The following is a 21,167-nucleotide window of genomic DNA, read 5'->3' on the forward strand; positions in this document are numbered from 1 at the left end:
ATTATATTTAACTAATGCTCAAGCTGCCTCAATACCAAACCAACCAAGGATGTGCATGGGGAAATACTCACCATGAGGATAAAAATGGGGGGATATTTGGGAGGCCAAGCTGTTGGGAGTGGGACAGCATTTCTCAAGCTGGTCTTGGGGTACCCCCTCTCCCCCCGCCAGTCTGGTATTCAGAATAGCTACAAACATACGTACGTGTGTGTGCTGCACTCCCATTGCATGTCACTTGCTCCAGCCTCACTCATTGGGATGATCCTGAAATTGAGACTGGCTCACCTTTATTCATGGAAGGGCACGAGAGCCCCTGCTCTAGCAAACATATGAGCCCGTAGAGCTGCTGGCCTGCTTTGACGAGCACATTGCCCTGTACAGGCTAAGGAAGTCCCTTAGTCCACAGCACTGCTAGGATTTGGTGCGTGCACCCCTGCCCGAAAGAGGAGCAGTGGCGTCGCTCTTGCATCCTTTAACTCAAAAGCCGGAGAGCCTGCTGCGGCTGGCTTGTGTGCAGGAAGACACGCCAGGTGAGGCGAATGGAGGGTGACACAGCAGATATCTAGAATATCGCTCTAGTGTAATACTATTGGGTAAGGAAAGAAGGATAGAGGAAAATAATTACACAGGCACGGCTTCTCTGTTACAAGTCTATTTCCTCTTTATTTGAACATTCAGATTGTTGTCCGAGAGCAGAGTACTCAGAACAGCAACATTTCAGCAAGTGACTCACCTCTATACCAATTTTGTCTGCTAACTTTTTAATTCTCTATTCAAGCTGAACATTAAGAAGTTCTTGTAACTGAATAGCAAAATTTAACTATGTGTAACTCCATCTCCCATCAGCTAAACTGCTGTGTACTGCGGCTGCCATTCCAGCACTACAATGTGTTTTTCTCAGACCGGTGACTTAGGAGCACACAATGCACAGTACAGCAAGCACGAGAACAGTTTTTTGGGTTTTTTGCATGAATAGGAGAGAGAAGGCAAGCCAGGCGCTCGAGGGTCAAGGTCCTCTGGTCGAAGACCCGTGTGGGTGATGGAGATCAGTCTGTTCTAGTCCTTCAGCACCAAGGGGGCCTTCACTTCATCTGCCACCTTCTTTCCCATCACCGCATCCACGATTGCCAGGGCAAACTCAAAGCTGGTGCCAGGTCCTCGGCTGGTGATAAGGCTCCCATCCTTCTCCACTCTGTTTTCCGAGTACTTGTAATGTTCTTAACCAGGAACAAAAACAAAAACAAAAAAAGAGACAGACTATGATCATGGCTGATCCAGCTCACACCCCCAGCTGGACTATACTGGAAGAATAAATCTCAAAAAGAAGGTTATCTGATGAGTAATGGCTGAAGAGTGGAAGCAGGAGAGAGTCTTTAAGAACAGAGGGGATTGCCCATAATAAATAATCCACCCCCCCCCCCCCCCCCCCCAAAAAAAAAAAAAAGGTAAAAAAAAAAACCTGGTTACACAGGAAGAGCCAAGAATACTGATATTCTGAGCTATTTGGCTAGCACTGCCACTGTAATAAAAGCTTTTTGCTGCTCGCTGCCATCCAGTGGCCACTCTTCAGCACTGCGGTTACAGAGCCACAAAGGCCAGTGAAACACCCAGTCCTAACCCCTCAAGTAATACAGCAAGGAAAAGTGTCAGGCAAAGCTGAATTCGGTTGCCCTGTACAATTTTTTTTTTTTAAATGACTCATCTTTATGCAGAACTAGAAAAGGCACAGAGAAGGGCCACAAAAATGATAAAGGGGGGTGGAACGGCTCCCTTAAAAATAGAGGCTACACAGGATAGAGGGCAGGATAGGTAGAGGTTAAATCATGAACAGAGTGGAAGAGGTAGACAGGGGATAGTTGTTTCCCAACAGTACTAAGAGAAGGGGGCACTCCATGAAACTAAGAGGTTGCAGATTTAAAGCAAAATCGTAGAAACTCTCCCCCTCAGCACACTATCACTATCGAGCAGCAGAATCTGTTCCCGAGAACCTGGACAAGGTGACGAGCTTGGCGGGATTTAAAAAAAAAAAAAAAAAAAAAAAAAAGGGCTTGGGTAAGTTCTTGGACGAAAAGTCCGTCAAACATTATTAGCCTGGTAGACTAGAGAAAGCTACTGCTATCCCTGCGAGTAACAAGAAACAGATCTGCATTTTGAGATCTACTGTCAGACACAGGATGCTGGGCTCGATGGACCTTTAGTCTGGCTCAGCACAGCTATTCTTATGTTTTACCTTCTGGCAGGGGAAAAAAAAAAAATCCACTGAAAAGAAAAGAAAATTATCCAAGAAGCACATGGGGCTTTTCACACTTAAAAAAAAAAAAAAAAAAAAAAAAAAAAAGAAGAAGTCGTCCCACTGAGTTCTTTGAAAGCACTTTTCCTGTGGAAAGGATGGATTGGTGCCAAGGGTTTCCACTTAAGATACCACATACCAGTGGTGGTGGTGAGGGGGGAGCCTTCTGAAGCCCTGGTCATGTTGTTAACATCAATAGCAGAAAGGACTTAATTCGTTTTCAGATGGGGGTTGGACCTCTTGGGTACCACTTAAAGACAGGTCATGACACCATGGAGACTCCTGTCAGTCGCTAATCTAGGGGGGTGGGGGGAACTTCAGCTTTCAGTATTTCTTTTAACTTTGTATCCACCTGTGAACTACTTTAGCGCAGCTTTCATGAATACAAACCAAGTTTTAAAATCCCCCTGTATTACTGTATTGGTTCATAACCGATCTAACATTTTCTCCTCACTCTCCGGCTTGGTGTCACTCTGAACTGTGCAGCAGACAGGAGGCCGACCCGAGGATCTGCCCTGAACCTTTACCTCCTTGCATCATCTTCTCCTTGGCCAAGGGGTGTGTAGTGACCTTGCTCCCGAAACAGATCCCATGAGCCAGCAGAGCAGTGGGACCTGCAATCACAAGGGCGGAGGCTGGTCAGTCTTACCCATGCACCTCAGGGGTAGAAAATGCTGTGGCAGAGGCTGCCATGTCATTTGCATTTCTTAGCCTGCATGAACGGTCACCTTTACATTTTATATACATCTTTCCATACAGTGATGCACATCCTTCTCATCTCTGATGGGCTCGTCTGGCTAATTTATTTTTCTTCCTCCCTTTCTCTCAAAGTTACCCTCTTCTCCTTTCTCGGACAGGAAGAAAATGCATGCTGTGAGGTTGCTGCTTGCCCCCTTTGGCTAAGATCCAATCGCAGGGTCCCAGCTCTAAGCAGAGGGCTACCCCCAAGAACCTGTATAATATGAAAGGGTTAATGCCCTGGCACCTGACCTCCCAATGATCTTACAAACTATTGTGAGAACAGGAGGATTAATCCTCCTGCTAAGCAAGAGCAAAACAACCCTCCAAACCAGTTTATTAAAATTTAACAGCTAAAAGCAATGACTAGGTGGGATACAATAAAAACCATCCCACCCAAAGCACCCCATATAATCAATATAAAAAAAAAAACCCCAAAACCCACCATCAATCCACATCTACCTGAGATGATACAATTAATTGTAAGCCTAACAGACCTTGAAACCCAACCCCATGTCATCCTAGCCACCAAGGTTCTCATCATGCACGCTCATCCTGGTATCTCACTGTCCCACACCAAGGAACATTCATCTCCAAGTCAGTCTGCAAACCGGGACTTCAGCAGCTTTCGACATTAGCTTCCACGGGAACAAATCCTGCCTTTCCTCCCACATCTGATTCTTCCCTCCTCTCTTTCCACCCGTTTGCTGCCTCTTACCCCCTTAGTTCCCTCCTCTCCTCCTTCCCCACTGCCACGTCTCTACCAGGGGTGCACAGTAGCACTTTCCTGTAAGCAGCGTCCTGGTGCCGGCTGGCGGGAGGACCCTTATAGCAGCAGCACCCCACAGCGGGGCTGGAAGCCCGGAGCAGTGGCAGGTGGGCGACGAGGGCACAGTGGCACAGATGCCGTGGAGGGATGGAAGAGTAACACCCTCCCCTTCACACCACCCCTAAGCAGTGGCTCCGAGCAGGGGGGAGGCAGGGGACAGCCTGGTGCAGCTTCATAGCAAATTCAACTGCAGCAGCAGCTGCCGCCTCCTGCCACAAATCACAGCAAACAGCAGCCCTAATTAAGGCTTTCACATTGTAAGTTGCAGTCACAAAAATACACGTTTTACATGCAAAATATAACACAGCAAGATGTTCTTGTACAATTACATATAAAACTAATTAAGATATCATAATGTGGATTTCAGGCTGTTTTGCCGTTGTTCCACATCCCCCACCCACCTCTCCCTGTGACATCCCTATCAAAAGGGAAAGCTAAATATTTTTTGGCAAGTTTCTTTGGTTAAGTCACCCTTCCATTTATGTGCCGTCCATCTGTGGCTATGATCGAACTGTCTGTAATGCTTACAATCAGAATAAATACAGAAACAAATTGTATACACCACACAAGTCAAAGCTGGAGCTGAATTTAAGGATCAGACAAAAAAAAAAAAAAAAAAAAAAAGGCAGGAACTAGAGAATTAGGATGTTTGCACAATTTTGCAGAGCTCCCCTTCTCACCCGAGGATTTAACCGCTTGCAACTTCAAAGGGAAAAGCATTAGTAAAGCAGAAAAAGTGCAAAGATTTCAAGGGAATGTCTGCCTGGTAAGTTAGTCCATCACAAAATGCTATCATCTTGTATTTATTTTTTGCTTAACCTTATTTCCATGCCTGATCCTTAACGTCTAAACACTTCTTCACAATATCCAACGTTTTAAATCGGGTGCCTGAGATCATAATAGTCTGGCTCAAGGCATACAGTTAAGTGTTTCCTTTTTTTTGCAAGAGGTTTAAATCCTTCTGCGTTGGGAATGGTCCTTACGTCCTCAATGGGGACTGAGGGGAGAGGCCAGGCAGCAGGACATTAATCACCTCCCCCGTGTTATGCAGCTTCTCAGCCCAGAAGCCAAGAACAGACAGTTCTCAGCTCATAGCCCAAACCCACCAAGCTACTCCATGCAGGCTGTAAGATTAGAGCCGGTGCTAATGCGTAACCAGATACTTGCAACCTTTCCCGGTCTGCAGCTAAAGGGCAATGCAAGGCTGAGTCAGAGTACTGCCCACAAGAAAGGACACTCTGGATCTAGAACGAGAGGGCCGAGTACGGCAGGGGAACAGGCTGAAGAGCAACCTCCGAAAAGGTCTTCACGGAAAGGGTGGTGGACGAATGGAACAGCCTCCCAGGGGAAGTGATGGGGTCCCCTGTCCAACGAGCATCCCAAAGGCAAGAAAGAGAGAGGAGCGCCAGAGAGCAACAAAACAGGACCGACTTAATGACTCCTCGCTGCAGTCCTATTCTGTTTCACATCCAGTAAAACCTCAGCAACTCTCGTTTTATGAATTCAGCAAGTCTGATATGGGGCAAAGAGGAGGAGCGTTAATGAAAGCAGTTTATAAACATGTGCCAGGAATAAAGGGGGAAAGACACAGCTCGCCTCAGGGAGCCCAGATTTGACTTCTGATGCATAAACGTTGCAGACATGGATCCAGTACCTGCACAGATCGCTGCAATGAGACGTTTGCTGCTCTCCTGCTCCTTTAGTACTTCTTTCACGGCAGGGGACTGGAACAGAAAACAAAAACGCCAAATAAATAAATTAAAAAAAAAAGCATTTAACTAAGCCCAGGCCCGGATGTAGACACAGGAAACAGAGACCGATACCTAAGGGTGCCAAGGAGGAGCCTGCTCCATTCACCCATTTCACTGCTGCGGCAACTCTGGATCTCTGGAAGGGAGTGGAGGTTCAGGATCTCCCACCTCCCACTCTCTGAGCCTGCCTCTGGGCGCCCAAATCCTAAATCCAGCCCTAAGCGGTTAAACAGCTGTGTAGTCTCTTTATTAAGCCACCCTCCCCGCCATTAAACTCCAGTATACAGACGAGGCTCTTCTCCCCCGTTTCCTTCCAAGGCGCCTCAACGAGAGGCCCTGTTACACCAAACTCCTCCAGTCCTACTGTGAGTAACCGTGCAGTTACTGCAATAGAGCCGCCATGAGGCTTCCAGTATCGCCAATAAAATAAATTAATGCACATCCAAAGCACGTCCCCTCCCTGAAGAAAGCATGCGCTTCACTTTACTCTCTCTCCAAATACGTTTTCCTGCCCCTTCTTGCAAACAGAGGTCTTCTTCTGTCAAGCTTCATAGAGATTATGAGTTTACCTCTGACAAGTTCTGAGCGCCCAGGTTACCCCCTGGTAGAACCACCACATCGTAAGGCCCCTGAACAAGAAAAAGAAAAATTGATAAAATATATATATATTTTTTTAAAACAGGAGGAGATTGAATCTTCTTGCTTTGCCAATGCATGTTACTGCCTGCTGTCCCCACATGGAGTCTGGATAGCAGGACATTAACCTCCCAATATTGCCCAGGCTCTCAACTGCCGCCAAAAAGGCAGAGACCACCCACCCTCAGCTCATGGATCTTAGCCAAAAGGCCAAGAAATGATTTGCAAACATAGGAGGAAACCAAGGCTTCTGTTAGTTCATATACTAAAAACTGGACATGCGGGGAGTCACGCTGGTCGGAGGGAAAGCTGCATTCTTTGTAACTTCTGCCAGCTTTTACCGCATCCACATGAAAGTTATGCAAAGATGATTCTGTATACCAGCCTGCAAGCCCGCTTAGGTCCCTTTCTGATGCACATCCAATGTTCTATAACATTCCACTTAGCTCTCTTTAGATTATTTTCATTATGATAGCCAAAGTGTAAACATGTGTTTGATTTGCAGTAATTGCTATTTTTGCTTTTGGAAGGCTATCACTAGGCCTCCCAAACCTGCTCCGGTCACCCCCACCCCCTACCAGTCACAGGTAAATGAGCACATGCTAGGCGGCCAATGAGTATCAATCCCGCTCTGTGTACTCATGGTGGATATTCTGAAAACCCAACTGGGTGCGGGATCACCAGGACAAGGTTTTGGAGCCAATGAGCTACCACATTCTCTTGCAAGAGGAAAAGTTAAAAAAAAACCCCCACAAAAACAAGAAAATTGCAGGTGTTATCAGTAGATAAATATCCACTTAATATACAGAAATAATTTTCCTCCCATTCTGCAGCCAGGCTAAGATCTTTCACTCATCAGCCATAATGCAATACAGATCAGACCTTGGTTACACACAGTGGTTTATTTGGCTGAGCCCACTCTGGGCTGACAGACTGGGCATTTCAGCTGAGAATATGCACTATGCAAAGGAAAGGTGTGCAAGGGCTAGGGCCTTTAAATTAGGAGCTGTTACTACTTAAAAAGACTCAAGTTTGCAGTTACAGCAATTCAAAGTGCTTAAAAAAAAAAAAAAGCAAAGCTCAGTTAAAGCAGAGTACAAGGTGAACAACCTGCTTCCTGGCTTCTTCCAGGCTTGTGTCAGGACAGATGAGGACATCTCTGCTGCACTGGACCGGATCCTTTCCGGTCAAGCCTGCAACGGTCACTTTGATCTGACATTGAGAAGGAGAAATACATTAAGTTCCTGAAGAGGTGCACGCTCGCACAGAGCCCGATGCACAAGCTGGCCTATGGATTAGCTCTCCGGAGCACAGGAGAGGGTTACTTATCAGTGCAGCCCAATCGGAGCAGCAGATTTCATTTTTTTTTTCAAGAACACAGACCTCCACCTTTACTCAGAAAGTATGGGCCAGTGACTGGGCCTTGCAGCATGAATGGAAGACCAAATAAAAACCCCACTCAAAACAAAAGCCCTTCCATACAAGCCAGTGGGCCATGTGAAAGACATTGCACATCTATCTGGCGTTATTCCTAAGGCGCACATTTTTGTGACCCTAATGCTAACAAAGGGCCAAATGCAGGTCTTATTTTACTTAGTAGATTCAATTTTAGGGTTCCCTTCTTATCCTCACTTCTTGGACGCGGCTTGCATCTGCAAGCTATTTAAATACAGTATCGAGCGGTAGGTGAGCCGGACTGTGCGTGCGGCAAACGCGGGTGCACCCGGCACTAACGCAGCTCTTCCTACCGCTCCTTACTGTTATCGGCCCGTTGGTGAGTAACTCAGCATGTGCCACCCCCCTACCCTTCAGCTTGGTTTTGAATCTTTGCATTACCAGGAAGTATCAGGGAGAAAAAAACCTTATACAATAAACATGTGCTGCCTTTAAAACTCACAAACCAAAGCCACCAAGCACAAGCTCTTTCAATGCCTGGTGATCATCATTTATCAGCTTTGCAGGAGCTACCCAGAGACCCAGTTTATAAAGAGACTTCAGGATAAGCCAGGGGTGGCTTTGGACACCATTCCTGGTGCATTCTGGTACCCACGGTGGTGGTTTCAGATACAGGAAACATGACCACAGATACCAATGTACACTAGGGGGGATGTAAGTTAAAAACACCAGGAAGCTATACTATGTAACAAAAAGTCTGAGAGAGGTTTAGCCCACCTAGAAAATAGACAAAAACAAACTGCAATTGAATACTGTGCAAATACAAGGGCACTTTAGTTATTCCTAGTCCTACCCCCCTCCCCTTACTGGCAAACTATTTCAGGGATTACCAAAGGGCTGCCCCTGGTCCGTGCTGAGCCATTTACACAAACCATGTTAGGTTTGCAGCTTTCTTTAAAACTGTAACTACGTCATAAGGGCTTTGACCTTGGATCCGGTTGCAAAAGCGACAAATCTCATATTGCCTGTAGGCAATATGAGATTTTAGATATATGTACGCATATATGCTCTGCTCTTGTATTCCCTTTCAGAGAATGTGCTTGTTACTGAAATGCAATACTCACTCCAGCCCTCCTCATGACATCAGTGGGAATCACAGTTTCCATTTCTTCGGCTCCCTTAGCCAGTATCACCAGGGCTCTGAGAGCAGCCATCTTTCTCACTGCTTTAGGCACTTCTGACACAGGCCTCGACTGCTGCACTACAGCTTGCAGGGAGAGTGCAATGTGCAGCTAGGGGCTGAGCTATAATAAAGACTGCCTTATCAGGAGACAGTGAGCCGCTGTGGACAAACTTCCTCTAACTGCACGTTTCAAACACTCCGGGGCAGACGCAACGCCTCCTGCATTGCGTCCCATAAGAAGTAGAGCAACTGCCAAGCAGCACAGTCTCTGGAAGAAGAAGATTTCACTTCAGTGTCCTGCTGCATTTTGGATCCACTGCCTCTATTACATGCAGATCTCATCTCCTATAAATTCATGGCAGGTAGCCTGCAAACCAGACTGACTTGTAAGCTTCTCTAGGAGCGAGTTGGGGATCACACGCTGGTATTTTGTAAGCATGTGGTGCCACTGCACCGTGAGTATTATGTGCAATTCTGGTCGCCCCCATCTCAAGAAAGATATGGCCGAACTAGGAAAGGTGCAGAGGAGGATGACAAAAATAATAAAAACTGTGAATGCAAGAATGTCCATGCTGGATCATACCAAGGTCCATCGAGTCCAGCATCTTGTCTCATCAATGGCCGGTCCAGGTCACAGGTACCTGGCAGATCCCGTAAGGTAGATCTAAAGCCTCTTACTCGCTCCCAGGGAGAGCAGTAGCTTTCTTTAGTCTGCCTGGCTAATAACGTCTTGTAGACTTTTCCTCCAGGAACCTGTCCAAACCTCTTTTAAACCCTGCTGTGCTCGTCACCCTGTCCAGTCCTCTGGCAGCAGATTCCACAAGCTGGACAGTGCGCTGAGTGAAAAAGTACTTTCTATGGTCGGTTTTGAATCTGCTGGTTGTTAGTTTCATGGAGCGTCCCCTTGTTTTAGTATTATTTGAAAGGGTAAATAACTTTCCTTTGTTTATCTGTTCCACTCCACTCATGCTTTTATAAAATTATATCATGTTGCCTCTCAGCTGTCTTTTTCAAGGTGAAGAGCCCTAGACTGTGTAGGGCTCATCATAGGACAGATCCGCCTCTGCAATTTTTCTAGTTTGGCCATATCTTTCTTGAGATGGGGGCAACCAGAATTGCACATAATACTCACGGTGCAGTCGCACCACATGCTTAAAAAATACCAGCGTGTGATCCCCAACTCGCTCCTAGAGAAGCTTACAAGTCAGTCTGGTTTGTAGGCTACCTGCCATGAATTTATAGGAGATGAGATCTGCATGTAATAGAGGCAGTGGATCCAAATCTATCTCATGCATATTAATTGTGGATATAATTAAAACTAGATTGGTTAGGTGCTTTTCTAGGACCAGCTTGGGGTCCACTTAGTTGGGATGTAAGTTGAAAAATAAAGGACAGCCAAAAATCACCCTCCTGAAAAAGGTCACTTGCAACTTACAACTTTTGTCAGAGTACAGACAACTCTCAGAGTTAAATACAGCAGTCCAAACTGTAATTCTTTAATTAAGAACTCCAGAACAGGATATCCACAATTAATATGCATGAATGCATCTGCATGTAATTCAAGCAGTTCATGTAAATGCATCTCATAAATATTCAGTGCAGTATTTTGAAAACCCAATCTGTTTGCGGCACCTGAGGACCAGAGTTGTCTACCCGTGCTCTAGACATAGCACCTCTAGATTACACACTGGTCCTCTGGCGGCAAGGCTCCAGAGCAGTGGATCTCAGTCTAGTCTTCGGGATACACCCAGGATACCCACAATGAAAACGCATGAGGTAGATTTGCATGCAACGGAGGCAGTACATACATAATCTGTCTCCTGCATATTCATTGTAGATATCCTGAAAACATAGCTAGCTTGGTGTGTCCTGAGGACTAGTCCAGATAATGACCAACACCACCACTTGCCAGGGTCATTCTTAGTTCTTTCCCAGTCCACTTCATGCCCCATTTACCACTGATGATTTTCCTCCCAGGAAAAGAAAACTTCAAGCCTCCTCTGCATACTATGAGTGTCAAAATACAAAAAAAGCAAACACAGGGTGAGGTTCAACTGCTCCTGAAGATGATGGATTAATTGGCTCTTTCACTCCCTACTTTTGTTAATACTGAGTTTGAGCATGTCACTGTTCAGATTGTGGCAAACTTAGGTTACCATCCCCATATCTGGAATTTGCAAACAGCAGTTTGCATCCTTTCTTTGGGGGATGGGGAGTGTGTAAGGGGGTAGCTACCAGTTTCCTCCTGTTTCTTTGGGCCCATGGAGAATCTGTGATTAGTTTCCAAATCGGGTGGTCTCCTCCCTGGGCCAGCCAGGTCTGGGCATGCTGTGGAGATAGCTTTGACGGCCCCTGCTGGGAGTCCCTGTCATTGCACCACAGCAATCCCTAGTAGCCAGATTTCGGGTCCCATGATCTCAGAGTTCTGGAAAGAGCCCTGGTGCATAGCCACCAGTTGACGACTGTCACAACATGCCTGGGATAAAGTAAATTGGGAGGAGATATGAAACAGGGGAACAATCCCTGGGAAGCTGCACCAGATCCAGATTCAATTGAACTATAAGCCCAAAAGAGCAAGAGGAAACTGCCGGGCTCAAAACAAAAGAAGTATTTTGTTTCTAAAGTTTTAGCACAGATTTTAAAGCTTGATATGTCACATGCAGTTTTTATTGTCATTAATAAGATTATTTAATTTTAATGAAGTTTGGCATGATGTACTTAATGTAAATGAAAAAATATGTTCTTACAGCCATGAAAAGTACATTAGACTTTGCATATTCTTACAACTACAAACAAGTAAGAGCTTAGCACCCACACTTGTACATCATAGATTCCCACCTACCCCCCTACACACACTTTTCTCACAAACCCCTCCCACACACGAACTACAAATATCAGTTGTGTGCAGGCAAGTCTGCATGCAAGAGCAGTGAGCAAACGTTAAACTGTCCGCCCCCAAGCACAACAGGCTTTGTCCAGTCAGCACCCCTCTAACCACACCAAGGCCTACATAATTCATAATAAAGACCAAATGGTCCAACTGCAAGTTACCCCTACGCCTAAGGTTAGTAACTGCCACTCCATGCAGGTTACCCCCATGCCTTCTGTTAAGGGTAGTAACTGCCGCTCTGTGCAGGTTACTCCTATGCACCTCTTTCTTCATTTCCAACATCTAGCTCTAGGGATCTGCAGTGTTTATCTCATGCCTTTTTAGTTTCTATTCCCTAATTGCCCTCCCTCTTTAACTACAGTACTCCTCTCCCTCCTCTGTCACTCCCTCCTTCTCTCCCTCCTCTTTCCCACTCTTTTACTCTCTCGCATTCTTCCACTCCACTTTGAGTCTCTTTTCCCTCCCATCTACAACACGTTCATTATTTTCCTTTTAATTTCTTTTTCCCTTTAGATAGTTTGGTTGCCGGGTTAGTCCACTTGAGTGCACAAAAAAAAAGTTAGCAAATACAATAAAGTGATGGCTTTTTAATAAACTAAATGTATTTGACTAACTTTGGACAGCCAATACTTTTTCTCAAGTCAGAATGACCTCAAGAAGTTAAGAGTATTAGCTCTTGAAAGCTAGTCAAGAAATGTATTAAATAAGTCCACTAAAAAACTATTACATTATATCTTTTTTTTGCTTTTAGCGCTATGCATGTTCCCTTTTACAGGACGATGCAATACCATGCACTCAGGCTAGCGCACAGGTTAACCCGTGGATCGACATGCATCCATAACTCCTTATGGATGAAGGGGATTAGTGCGTCCAAACCAGCGCATAGCTAATAGCGCTTGTCACATGTAAATGCCATCTTGATGAGGCTATTAGCTATTACCCCCTTATGTAAACAATAAATGTGTGCCCAATGTGCACATTTTTAACTTTCAAAAATTAACGCCAGCCTCAGAGCTAGCATTAATGCTTGAGGAGTTCCAAAAATTAACAGAAAAGCAGGAAATACTGTAGTTTCTCTGACTTAATATCATGGCAATATTAAGTTGGAGGAACCGAAAAAAACGAGTAACGTTAATAAAAAAAAGTCTTGCTGGTGGTCAGGTTAGGAAAAGGGACGAGTGCACAGGTTAGGCAAACAGATCGTAAAGTTGAGCACGTTTTCCTCACTGGCACACAGCCTCGTCTCCTGGGCGCTCCATGCTATGGACAAGCTAGGGATGAACAATTTATCCCCAGCGCGGCGTTTCATTTCCTATTGCATGGAGCGTCCAGAAGTGATTGCGCGCGCGTTTTAGTGCGTCGCTATTGCTTCGGCCTGTAACTGTCTCTTTTCTTCCTCTTCTCCTTAACTCTCCCCCCTCCCCCCCCCCATTCATCCCTTTAGTCCCTCTCTCGTTCTCTGACGCTTGACACTGGTACAGACCCCAAGCCGAGTCCGCCCTCTGCTGTCAGCCCCACCCCCACCCCCAGCATCCTGTGTGGGCAGGCGCTGACGTGAAGAGGAGGCTGCGGCTGCAGGACCCCCGTCTGGCCGCCATTCGGCGCCATCTGACGTCAGAACGTAACCGAGGCGGGAGGGGAAGGGGTGGGGGGCCGATGGTGACGCAATCCCTCCCACCACCACGCCGCCGCAGCAGCGCACGTGACGTCGCTTGGCTCGAGCCGAGGCGGCTCCTGGTTCTGGCGGAATTTTTCCCGCTCACCGCCGAGAACGCCCCCCCTCCCCCCCCTGAAATAAAGGAACAACAACAACAACAAAAGTAACAAAAAAAAAACAGTCGGTGTAGGAAGGCGATATTATTTGCGGTGTCGCGCATAGGTCCGGCAGCTCATGGTGGTGGGGAGGCAAATGAATGCTCGTTAACCTCATTTTATGTTAATAGTGGAAGGGGAGGCTGACGTAGAATGAAGGAGGCAGGCCCGTACGCGTGGTGAGGAGGCCGCAGGTGCTTACGGAGGTCCGTTAGGGGGGCAGGCCGCAGCGCTCGGAGGAGCTGCTCGGAGCCATGGCGCACGGTAGGCTCCTCGGCTCTGCTATCTCTGTGGAAATGCTGCTGGTATCGGTGTTTTGCCCCTGCTCGCGGGTGACGAAGTGGGAGCTTTCTCTGGCTCTCACGCCATCCGCCAGCTGCGCCTTGTGAGAAGAGAAGCCGCTCGTCATTGAATATATTACATAGGTTGTGGCTAGACGGAGGGCGTTAGGGCTTGGGGGGGGGGGGGGGATTATTGTTGCCGTGCGATGGCAGGGTGCCTTTCTTTACACAAGGCTCCTGATTTTTTGTTTGAGTCAAACTATATCTGTAAGGACTTTTCGTTTTCTATTCTGTTTTTTTCATGGGAATTTCAATGCCATAGCAAAAAAGAAATTGGTGGAAAAATGGCTTTTAACACTTATTTTTCTCCTGTCATTTTTTTTTACTTTTTGTTAGAACACTGAAATTCCCAGGGGAAAAAAAAAATCCATAGGAACTACATTTTCAGCTTTTATTTATTTCCAAGGCTATGGCATCCTCTTCAATTTTAAATTTTTGGAAATATAAAAAAAAACAAACCCCCAAATCCTAATCTCCATATGCTCCAGGTTGGAAGTGTTCTCAGATTTTTTTGCTATTTGGAAATCTGAATATAAGCTTTTAATGAAAGTATATGACTTTATGGCTGTCTAATATTTTTGGAGGATTTTAGTTTGCCTAAGTTATTTTTTGGAGTTTGATTCTGCCTTGTGTAGCAGGGCAGCTTTTTCAAAACAGATTACAGTTTGTTGAAAGTGTGGTTTTACATAGTGCGTGGCTTTATAAATTGAAATTCAATACAACAGATAAAGACAAGGTGAAGGCAGTTCATCCCTACGGATAAAAGCAAGGCTTTATTCTGTACCCTTTCAGTCTTGAGTTTTAGTGTCAGAACTCAGCAGTTTTCAGACTGTTCTGCAAGCCCTGGGCCTTCCAGCACTTGATTATTGAAGTTCCTTGTTTTTGGGTCTTCCTATATTGGCCCTGAGAGCCCTTTTGAATTGTGCAAAATTCAGCTGCGTGCATTTTGATAGGGATTTGTACTTGCGAACACATCATGCCTATAGTTCAGTCATAATAGATGCCTAAAAAATGTCCGTTGAAAACTTTATTAAGGAGACTTACAGGTCCAGTGCACAATATGCCCAACTCAGGCCGAGTTTCACCCCCCTCACGGGGGCTGCCTCAGGGGCTGTGTGAAATAATCTTTTATGTGTATATGGATGATCTTATTACCATTGGATTTTCTTCTGAAAAAAGTATGATTGAAGTATGAAAATTAATAATGTAAATATGGACTTCCACACGAAGTGTAATGAAGACAGTGAGTGTCACTGCACTTATTGTGGACTCCAAAGCTGACTGGCATTCTAGGCAGCAAATGACCAATCTTGAACGTTGTAACAATCAGTCTCCTTCTCAACGGAATGCATTATTTGACTTTGAAAATTATCCCAATAAAACTAAGTGCACACAATTATTCCTAATGTTTGGTGTGTGTAATGTTTGCTGAGAGAACTTATAAACATGCTTTTTAAAATCAAAAAGTATGCATGTATGTCCCAACTCTTGTCAGATTTCACCTCTCGCCTATGCAAATAAAAATATGTGCATGCAGTGTGTGTAATTTTACATGTATATTGGTTGTGCAGTTTTCCATTTCTGTGGGTAAAGCATGGACTAATGACTCTACTGGTTGTACCAGCCTATATGAGGAGGGACAACAGAGAGAGAGAATCTTGCACTCTGTTTCCATCTGTTGGTAATGGGGACAAATCCCCACTTATCTGGACTGGTTGTCAGGACTCAAGAAAAGAAAATAGGTAAGAACCTAATTTTACCCTATACTTTGCAGTTTTCTAGTTGGTCCCTAAGCAGGAGATACATACCTAAAAATCTATCTTTATATAGTGTCAATAACATGTACATTTTTATGTGTCATACATGTGGTATGCTTAAGCTATGGAAACTCCATTCAGCATTGAGACAGGAATAAAAGGGTGTTTGTTGCCCCTTACCCTTAGGGTCAGCGGTAAATTAGGGTAAGAGGTAAAAAGAAGCGCTAGGGACACTAGCGCTTCCCTAGCGACTCTTTTTGGACAGGAGCGGCCGGCTGTCAGCGGGTTTGACAGCCGACGCTCAATTTTGCCGGCGTCTGTTCTCAAACCCGCTGACAGCCAGGGGTTTGGAAACCGGACGCCGGCAAAATTGAGCGTTCGGTTTTCAAGCCGAGGGCCGATTCAAATTTATTTATTTTTTAACTTTTTGTAACTTCCGGGACATCTGACTTAATATTGCCATGATATTAAGTCGGAGGGTGCACAGAAAAGCAGTTTTTACTGCTTTTCTCTGCACTTTCCCCGTGCCCGGGAATTGCGCGGGAATACCTAATAGGGCCATCAACATGCATTTACATGTTGCGGGTGCTATTAGGTTCGGGGGGGGGTTGGACGTGCGTTTTCGACCCCTTACTGAATAAGGGGTAACGCTAGCGTGTCGAAAACGCGCGTCAAATCGCGAGTTAACAGTGCGCTCCGCCAGAGCGCACAGTACTGTATCGGCCTGATAGTAATATAGTAAATAACAGCAGAAAAAGACCAGATCTGACTCATCTGGTCTGTCCAGTTGAGATTCTTACCTTTTGGTTAGATAAGCATACAACACTCATGCAACCCACCACCCTTCCCCATTCCATGCCTTTTACCAGATCTTTCACCCCTTTTCTTCACTGCACTCTAAAGTGGCCCCAAACATGCTTAGAATCTAGTAATATACTGGCCTCTATGAGGTCATTTCAGACCTTGTTATCTTTCTCTTTGAATTTTTACAAAACCAACACTTAATCCAACACCCAGGTCCCCCTCCATGCATTAGCACTAAGTTTTCTAACAATCTACATAGCCATCAAAAAATATTAAGGCAATTGCCCAAAACATAAGATCTCCCCATACTCAAAGTATATATATATTTTTAAACCAAGGTACCTCCTGTGCATGTTACTTCAGTGCCCTCTTGGAAACCTGTTGCAGTCATGTTACTGCTGTTTGGGTAAGCTGCACAGAGCAGCTATTACACTCTTTATTGGCAACCCCCATGGCCTGAGGTGACACTAGTTCATACTTCTGCTATTTCCTAATTTTTTGAAAGCATCTCCTTGTATTTATCCCATATCTTTTTTTATTTTTTAAAGTCTGTTACTGTTTTAGCCTCCACTCTCCATTCTGGGGTGTCATTTCAGGCATCCACCACCCTTTCCTTGACAAAAATATTTGACATTTTCTGAGTCTTCCTAGACTGTTATACCATGACCCCTGGTTATACAACATTTTTGTTGAAAAAGCTCACTGTGATTCACTCAGAATTGTATAGATCATTGTTGAGTTTGTCTTGTTCTGTCATATATTGTCTTGTGATTATGGGTGTGTTCATCTGTCTGGATATAAGATTTGAGTGCAAAATATGCTCAATTAGGCATTCTTCTCTTTAGAGTTGTGAATGTTGTTTTCTTTAAGTGAATAGGGACTCAAATCCAGTGTATCTGTTAACAAGCCACAAGACTAGTTGGTCAGTAGTTTTGTAGCAGGACATGTGAGTTGTTGTTGCCAGGCAGATAATGAATTTGAGAGCAGGTTCTTTTAGTCAAGCCACACTTCTTGCTTAGTCTGTTTCTTTTTGCCAGTATTAAGTTATCACTATTATTGCTTTGTGTGCTAGACCAACTTGATATTGAACACTTTTTGCAATCTGAGGCTTTGATTTTGGAACATTCACAAGCCATATAAACAGCTGAATATCTGGAAATATTCACCCTGCGGCATTTTTGTGTATGTTGCAAAAAAATCAACTGAATCATATTTTGTATTCCTCTGAATTTCATAGAATAAAGGTATTGTGAAACATCTATTTATTTATTTATTTTTGAGGGAACAATACTCATCAGAATCAAATCCTTCAATTTTCAGTTAGATATTTAGTATTCATCACATGTATATAAAAAGGTGTAGTTAGAAAAGATATTTAGTGCAGCTAAAGAAACACAAATGTACTGTCTTTATCATTTATAGATTGATTTTCTTCAGTAAGTGAGCCATGTGGCTATAAATGTAATGATTTGAGACACTTTATTTGCTACTAAAGGGTTAAGGTAGGAGTTTTCCAGATCATTAACTTCAGCTTTCACTTCTCAGCTATATAGAAAGAGGTATATTTGATCATACGGTGTGCAGTAAAACCTAGGAGCCAAGAACAAAATCTGACATCCAGAAGTACTGAGGTCTGACAGGGTAGACTGCTTACCATGCCACGTCGTATGCCTGATCTTAATTGACATTGCCAGTGGCAATGCATCCATAAGTGTGTTCTCTCATTCTTCCTCACCAGATTCCGTTGTGTCTCGCGCTTCCTTTTTTTTGTCAGGCTTTTCTCCACAATATCAGTAAGTTCTCTATAAATATTTCACTTTTTTTATTAAAGTATGTTTATATTCATTTGATTAAGTTTGATTTCTCCAGTAAGAAATTTAATGAATAAATCTGGTAGGAAAAGAGCTCTGGGTGGGTTTCTGATAGACTTCATAGGATCTGCTTTTCTGTATTTTTCTTACATTTTTTTTTTTTTAAACTTCTCCAGGAAGTTTCCATGAGGCTTGGGGGTTTAGTCTGTTTTCTGAAGGGAATTAAAGGCTTGTTTGCTGTGTCTTATATGTGTCCCCATCCTCTTATAGACTCTTTTGTTTGATATCCAATCCATATATCATTTTCAAGACATCTTGGGGGGGCAGGCAGTGAAGATTCTGATGGTTTATCTTTCCTGATCACACAAACATGTAGGCTGTAGATTTGTGTATGTGTCCCAGGAAGTGGGCTCCATTTGGTTCTGGATGGAACTTAGTGGGAGCAGTAGACCAGAGAAATAGGTTGCAGGAGACAAGTATCAAGACATTTATCATATTCTGGTTCTAAATTTTGGAACTCATTAGAAAGTATGATTCACCTCGAGAGCAATTTAATTTTTAGGAAGAAAATTAAAGCTGCTTGTTTTGTTCAGATATTCAGGTCATTTGATTTGTTTTATGTTTGTTTTTAATCTGAATTGTATTATTTCAGTATTGCATTTGTAGTGTTGATTTTATTAATGTTTTTTGGTATGATCCACTTTGAATATACTAAGATACTGCAGAATACAATAACAAATACAGTAAACTGACTTTTTTAGGTTTAGCTGGTACTTCCACTTTAACCTACCTGTATTCAAACTTTGGATTTTTAAGCTAAGCAGGGAAGTGACCATATATTGTAAAGCACCAAATCTGCTGGCAAATGCTACATTCAGGTATGTTACAACCATAACTGTTGGCAAGGCAAGAGCAGTACTGAATACACTTTCTGAAATTGTTGTAGTTTTTTCCCTCCCTCCCCCCCTTCAGAAGAAGTTGCCACTATTTAAAGGTATTTGGTGGCAAGCTGGAAAGAGAAATGCATGAAGAAGCTTAGTTGTACAAGTGATGGTTCTGCAGGTACAGTTTATAACTTGGCTTTATCTGCTTCTAAGCCATCAGATATTTTTTTTTTAAGGGATAACTGTTTGGGATTATCTTAAAATTGAATATGGGGGGATAGATAGGAGACAGAAGATCAGAGCTGAATAATGGTTCTGTTGGATAGATGACCAAAAGGAGAAACAACACTTGTCATCTGCTTTTAGACGACATGGGAGCTGGCCCACAGTGCACTGGAAGCACCATATGTTAAGGAGGTAATTTTCAAAGGAGTTACGGGTGTAAAAACAGCATATATCATAGCAATTTTTTAAAAGTACATTTACACATGAACCTTTTTGAGAATTCAACTCTATGGAGTAAATTTTCAAAGGAGTTACATACACAAAAGTAGCAATTTTCAAAAGCCCATTTATGCGTGTAAAACCTTTTTAAAAATTACCTCCTCAGGATGTAAATCTGATTTAGAAAGATAAATATTGCCAGCAGCTGTACCAGGGACCTTGCATCCATCCATTGGCGTGGCAGCGCAATACCACTGGCTATTTACCATTTAAAAGATAAATACAGCCAGCAGCTGTGGAGGGGCTCCCTTTGATATGCACAAATGCTCTCCATCCCTTCTCTGATGTCCCCGTCAGGCAGCTCATTCATGGCCCAGTCTACCTTAATGTGGAGAACTGCAGCATGCCAGGAAGGGAAAACTCAGAAATAAGCTGTAGGCTGACTTGAGTGGGTCCTTAGCTTGCTGCAGCAAATATTAACATTTAAAGGAATAAATGGTAAAGGTGCTATTTACTGTTTTTAATTGTTAAACTTGTATCAATTTCAAACTTTTTCATGGTTTGACAAGGTAGCACTGGGGACCTGGGGGCCTATTTCAGTCATAGGCAACCCTTCTAGCAAATCTTAAATTTCTGATCCTCTCCCAATCCTGTTATGGTTATAATCTTAAATATGGTCCTAATATAGTGTACTTGCTAACAGCCCTTTGAGAAGGGTTATTGCATTTACTGTTCTTCTAGTAACCCTTGCTGGATTTATAACACAAACCACAATTGCCGTTTGCCACAGGAAGTCACTTTAGTCCTGTCTTGCTATCTCTTATTCTTAAATAAAATATGGAAGGAAGAACATTGGGTTCTCTGACTGTTCCAGGTATAGCAAGATTATTTCCCAAATCAAATAAAAAAAACAAACAAACCCCAAAAAACAAACCTTAATCAAATAAAAAACAAACAAATAAATTATGGTTGTTAATTATTTATAGTATGTGGATCAAGGTACAGTTTTTCAAAACAGTATCCTAGGAAGACATGATGCATTAAAACAATGGTACTTGACATTTTTTTGGTCATGCCCCTTTTATGTTGTCATGTCTGAAACAGAGCATAAAATGACCCTTAGAGTGAAGTATTGTTCAGCAGTAATGCAAATAAAAGCTCTTTTTGTTATACTAAATGTGTGCAGCTGGCAGGTCACCTATTGCAGTTGTTGGCATCTCTTTGTTTTAAAGGCTGATTGTTTTTCAAAGCAATTTTACTTATCAGCCAGTCCAGACACATGGTTTCTGCTGCTCAGCCAGCAGATAGGAGTCAGACAACAACAGCTTTGCTGACATCAATCCTTATAGGGTCACCCTGCTGCACTCAACTTGCCAGTAATTTTTGACTCCAGCAGATGGTTGGGGGCATCCCGTGCTGCAGCTGTGAATCCTGGTTAGATAGGGTGAAGATAATTCTGGTGTTTAGCTGCTCCTGGGGTGACCAGTCCTGGGACTCACTCCCATAGTTGACCAGCTCCAGGGATGATAGTCTGGACTCCTTCATCCTGTTGAGCTAGCCTAGCAGCTGGGGGTTTCCTTGGAAGGGGATCTTTCCAGCTAG

General features: G+C 43.8%; 2 protein-coding genes across 7 annotated transcripts in view; one reads left to right on the forward strand and one right to left on the reverse strand.

The window, feature by feature from the left end:
- Positions 1 to 636: 636 nt before the first annotated feature.
- Positions 637 to 8,929, reverse strand: PARK7 (Parkinsonism associated deglycase). The gene is made up of 6 exons (XM_029579013.1): positions 8,764 to 8,929; positions 7,355 to 7,456; positions 6,178 to 6,237; positions 5,512 to 5,581; positions 2,818 to 2,904; positions 637 to 1,217 (listed from the first exon to the last, which is right to left on the reverse strand). The coding sequence occupies exons 1-6, from the start codon at positions 8,851 to 8,853 to the stop codon at positions 1,057 to 1,059; spliced, it is 570 nt and encodes a 189-aa protein (XP_029434873.1). The 5' UTR covers positions 8,854 to 8,929; the 3' UTR covers positions 637 to 1,056.
- A 4,256-nt stretch (positions 8,930 to 13,185) lies between these two features.
- The window catches only part of RCN2 (reticulocalbin 2), a 41,122-nt gene continuing 33,140 nt past the window's right edge, over positions 13,186 to 21,167 (forward strand). The window contains exon 1 of one of the 6 annotated variants that reach the window (XM_029578242.1): positions 13,186 to 13,333. Coding sequence is in view for 5 of the 6 variants with exons in the window: in XM_029578235.1 (XP_029434095.1) it covers positions 15,550 to 15,607 (58 nt within the window). In the remaining variant the exon portion in view is untranslated. Of the gene's footprint in view, positions 13,334 to 13,408; positions 13,533 to 13,600; positions 13,789 to 15,534; positions 15,608 to 18,003; positions 18,220 to 19,087; positions 19,116 to 21,167 lie in introns of those variants that run through there. The other 5 variants (XM_029578241.1, XM_029578237.1, XM_029578235.1 and 2 more) reach the window with 5 other exon arrangements.

The sequence above is a fragment of the Rhinatrema bivittatum genome, chromosome 15, assembly GCF_901001135.1.
Source record: "Rhinatrema bivittatum chromosome 15, aRhiBiv1.1, whole genome shotgun sequence".
Lineage (NCBI taxonomy): Eukaryota > Metazoa > Chordata > Amphibia > Gymnophiona > Rhinatrematidae > Rhinatrema > Rhinatrema bivittatum.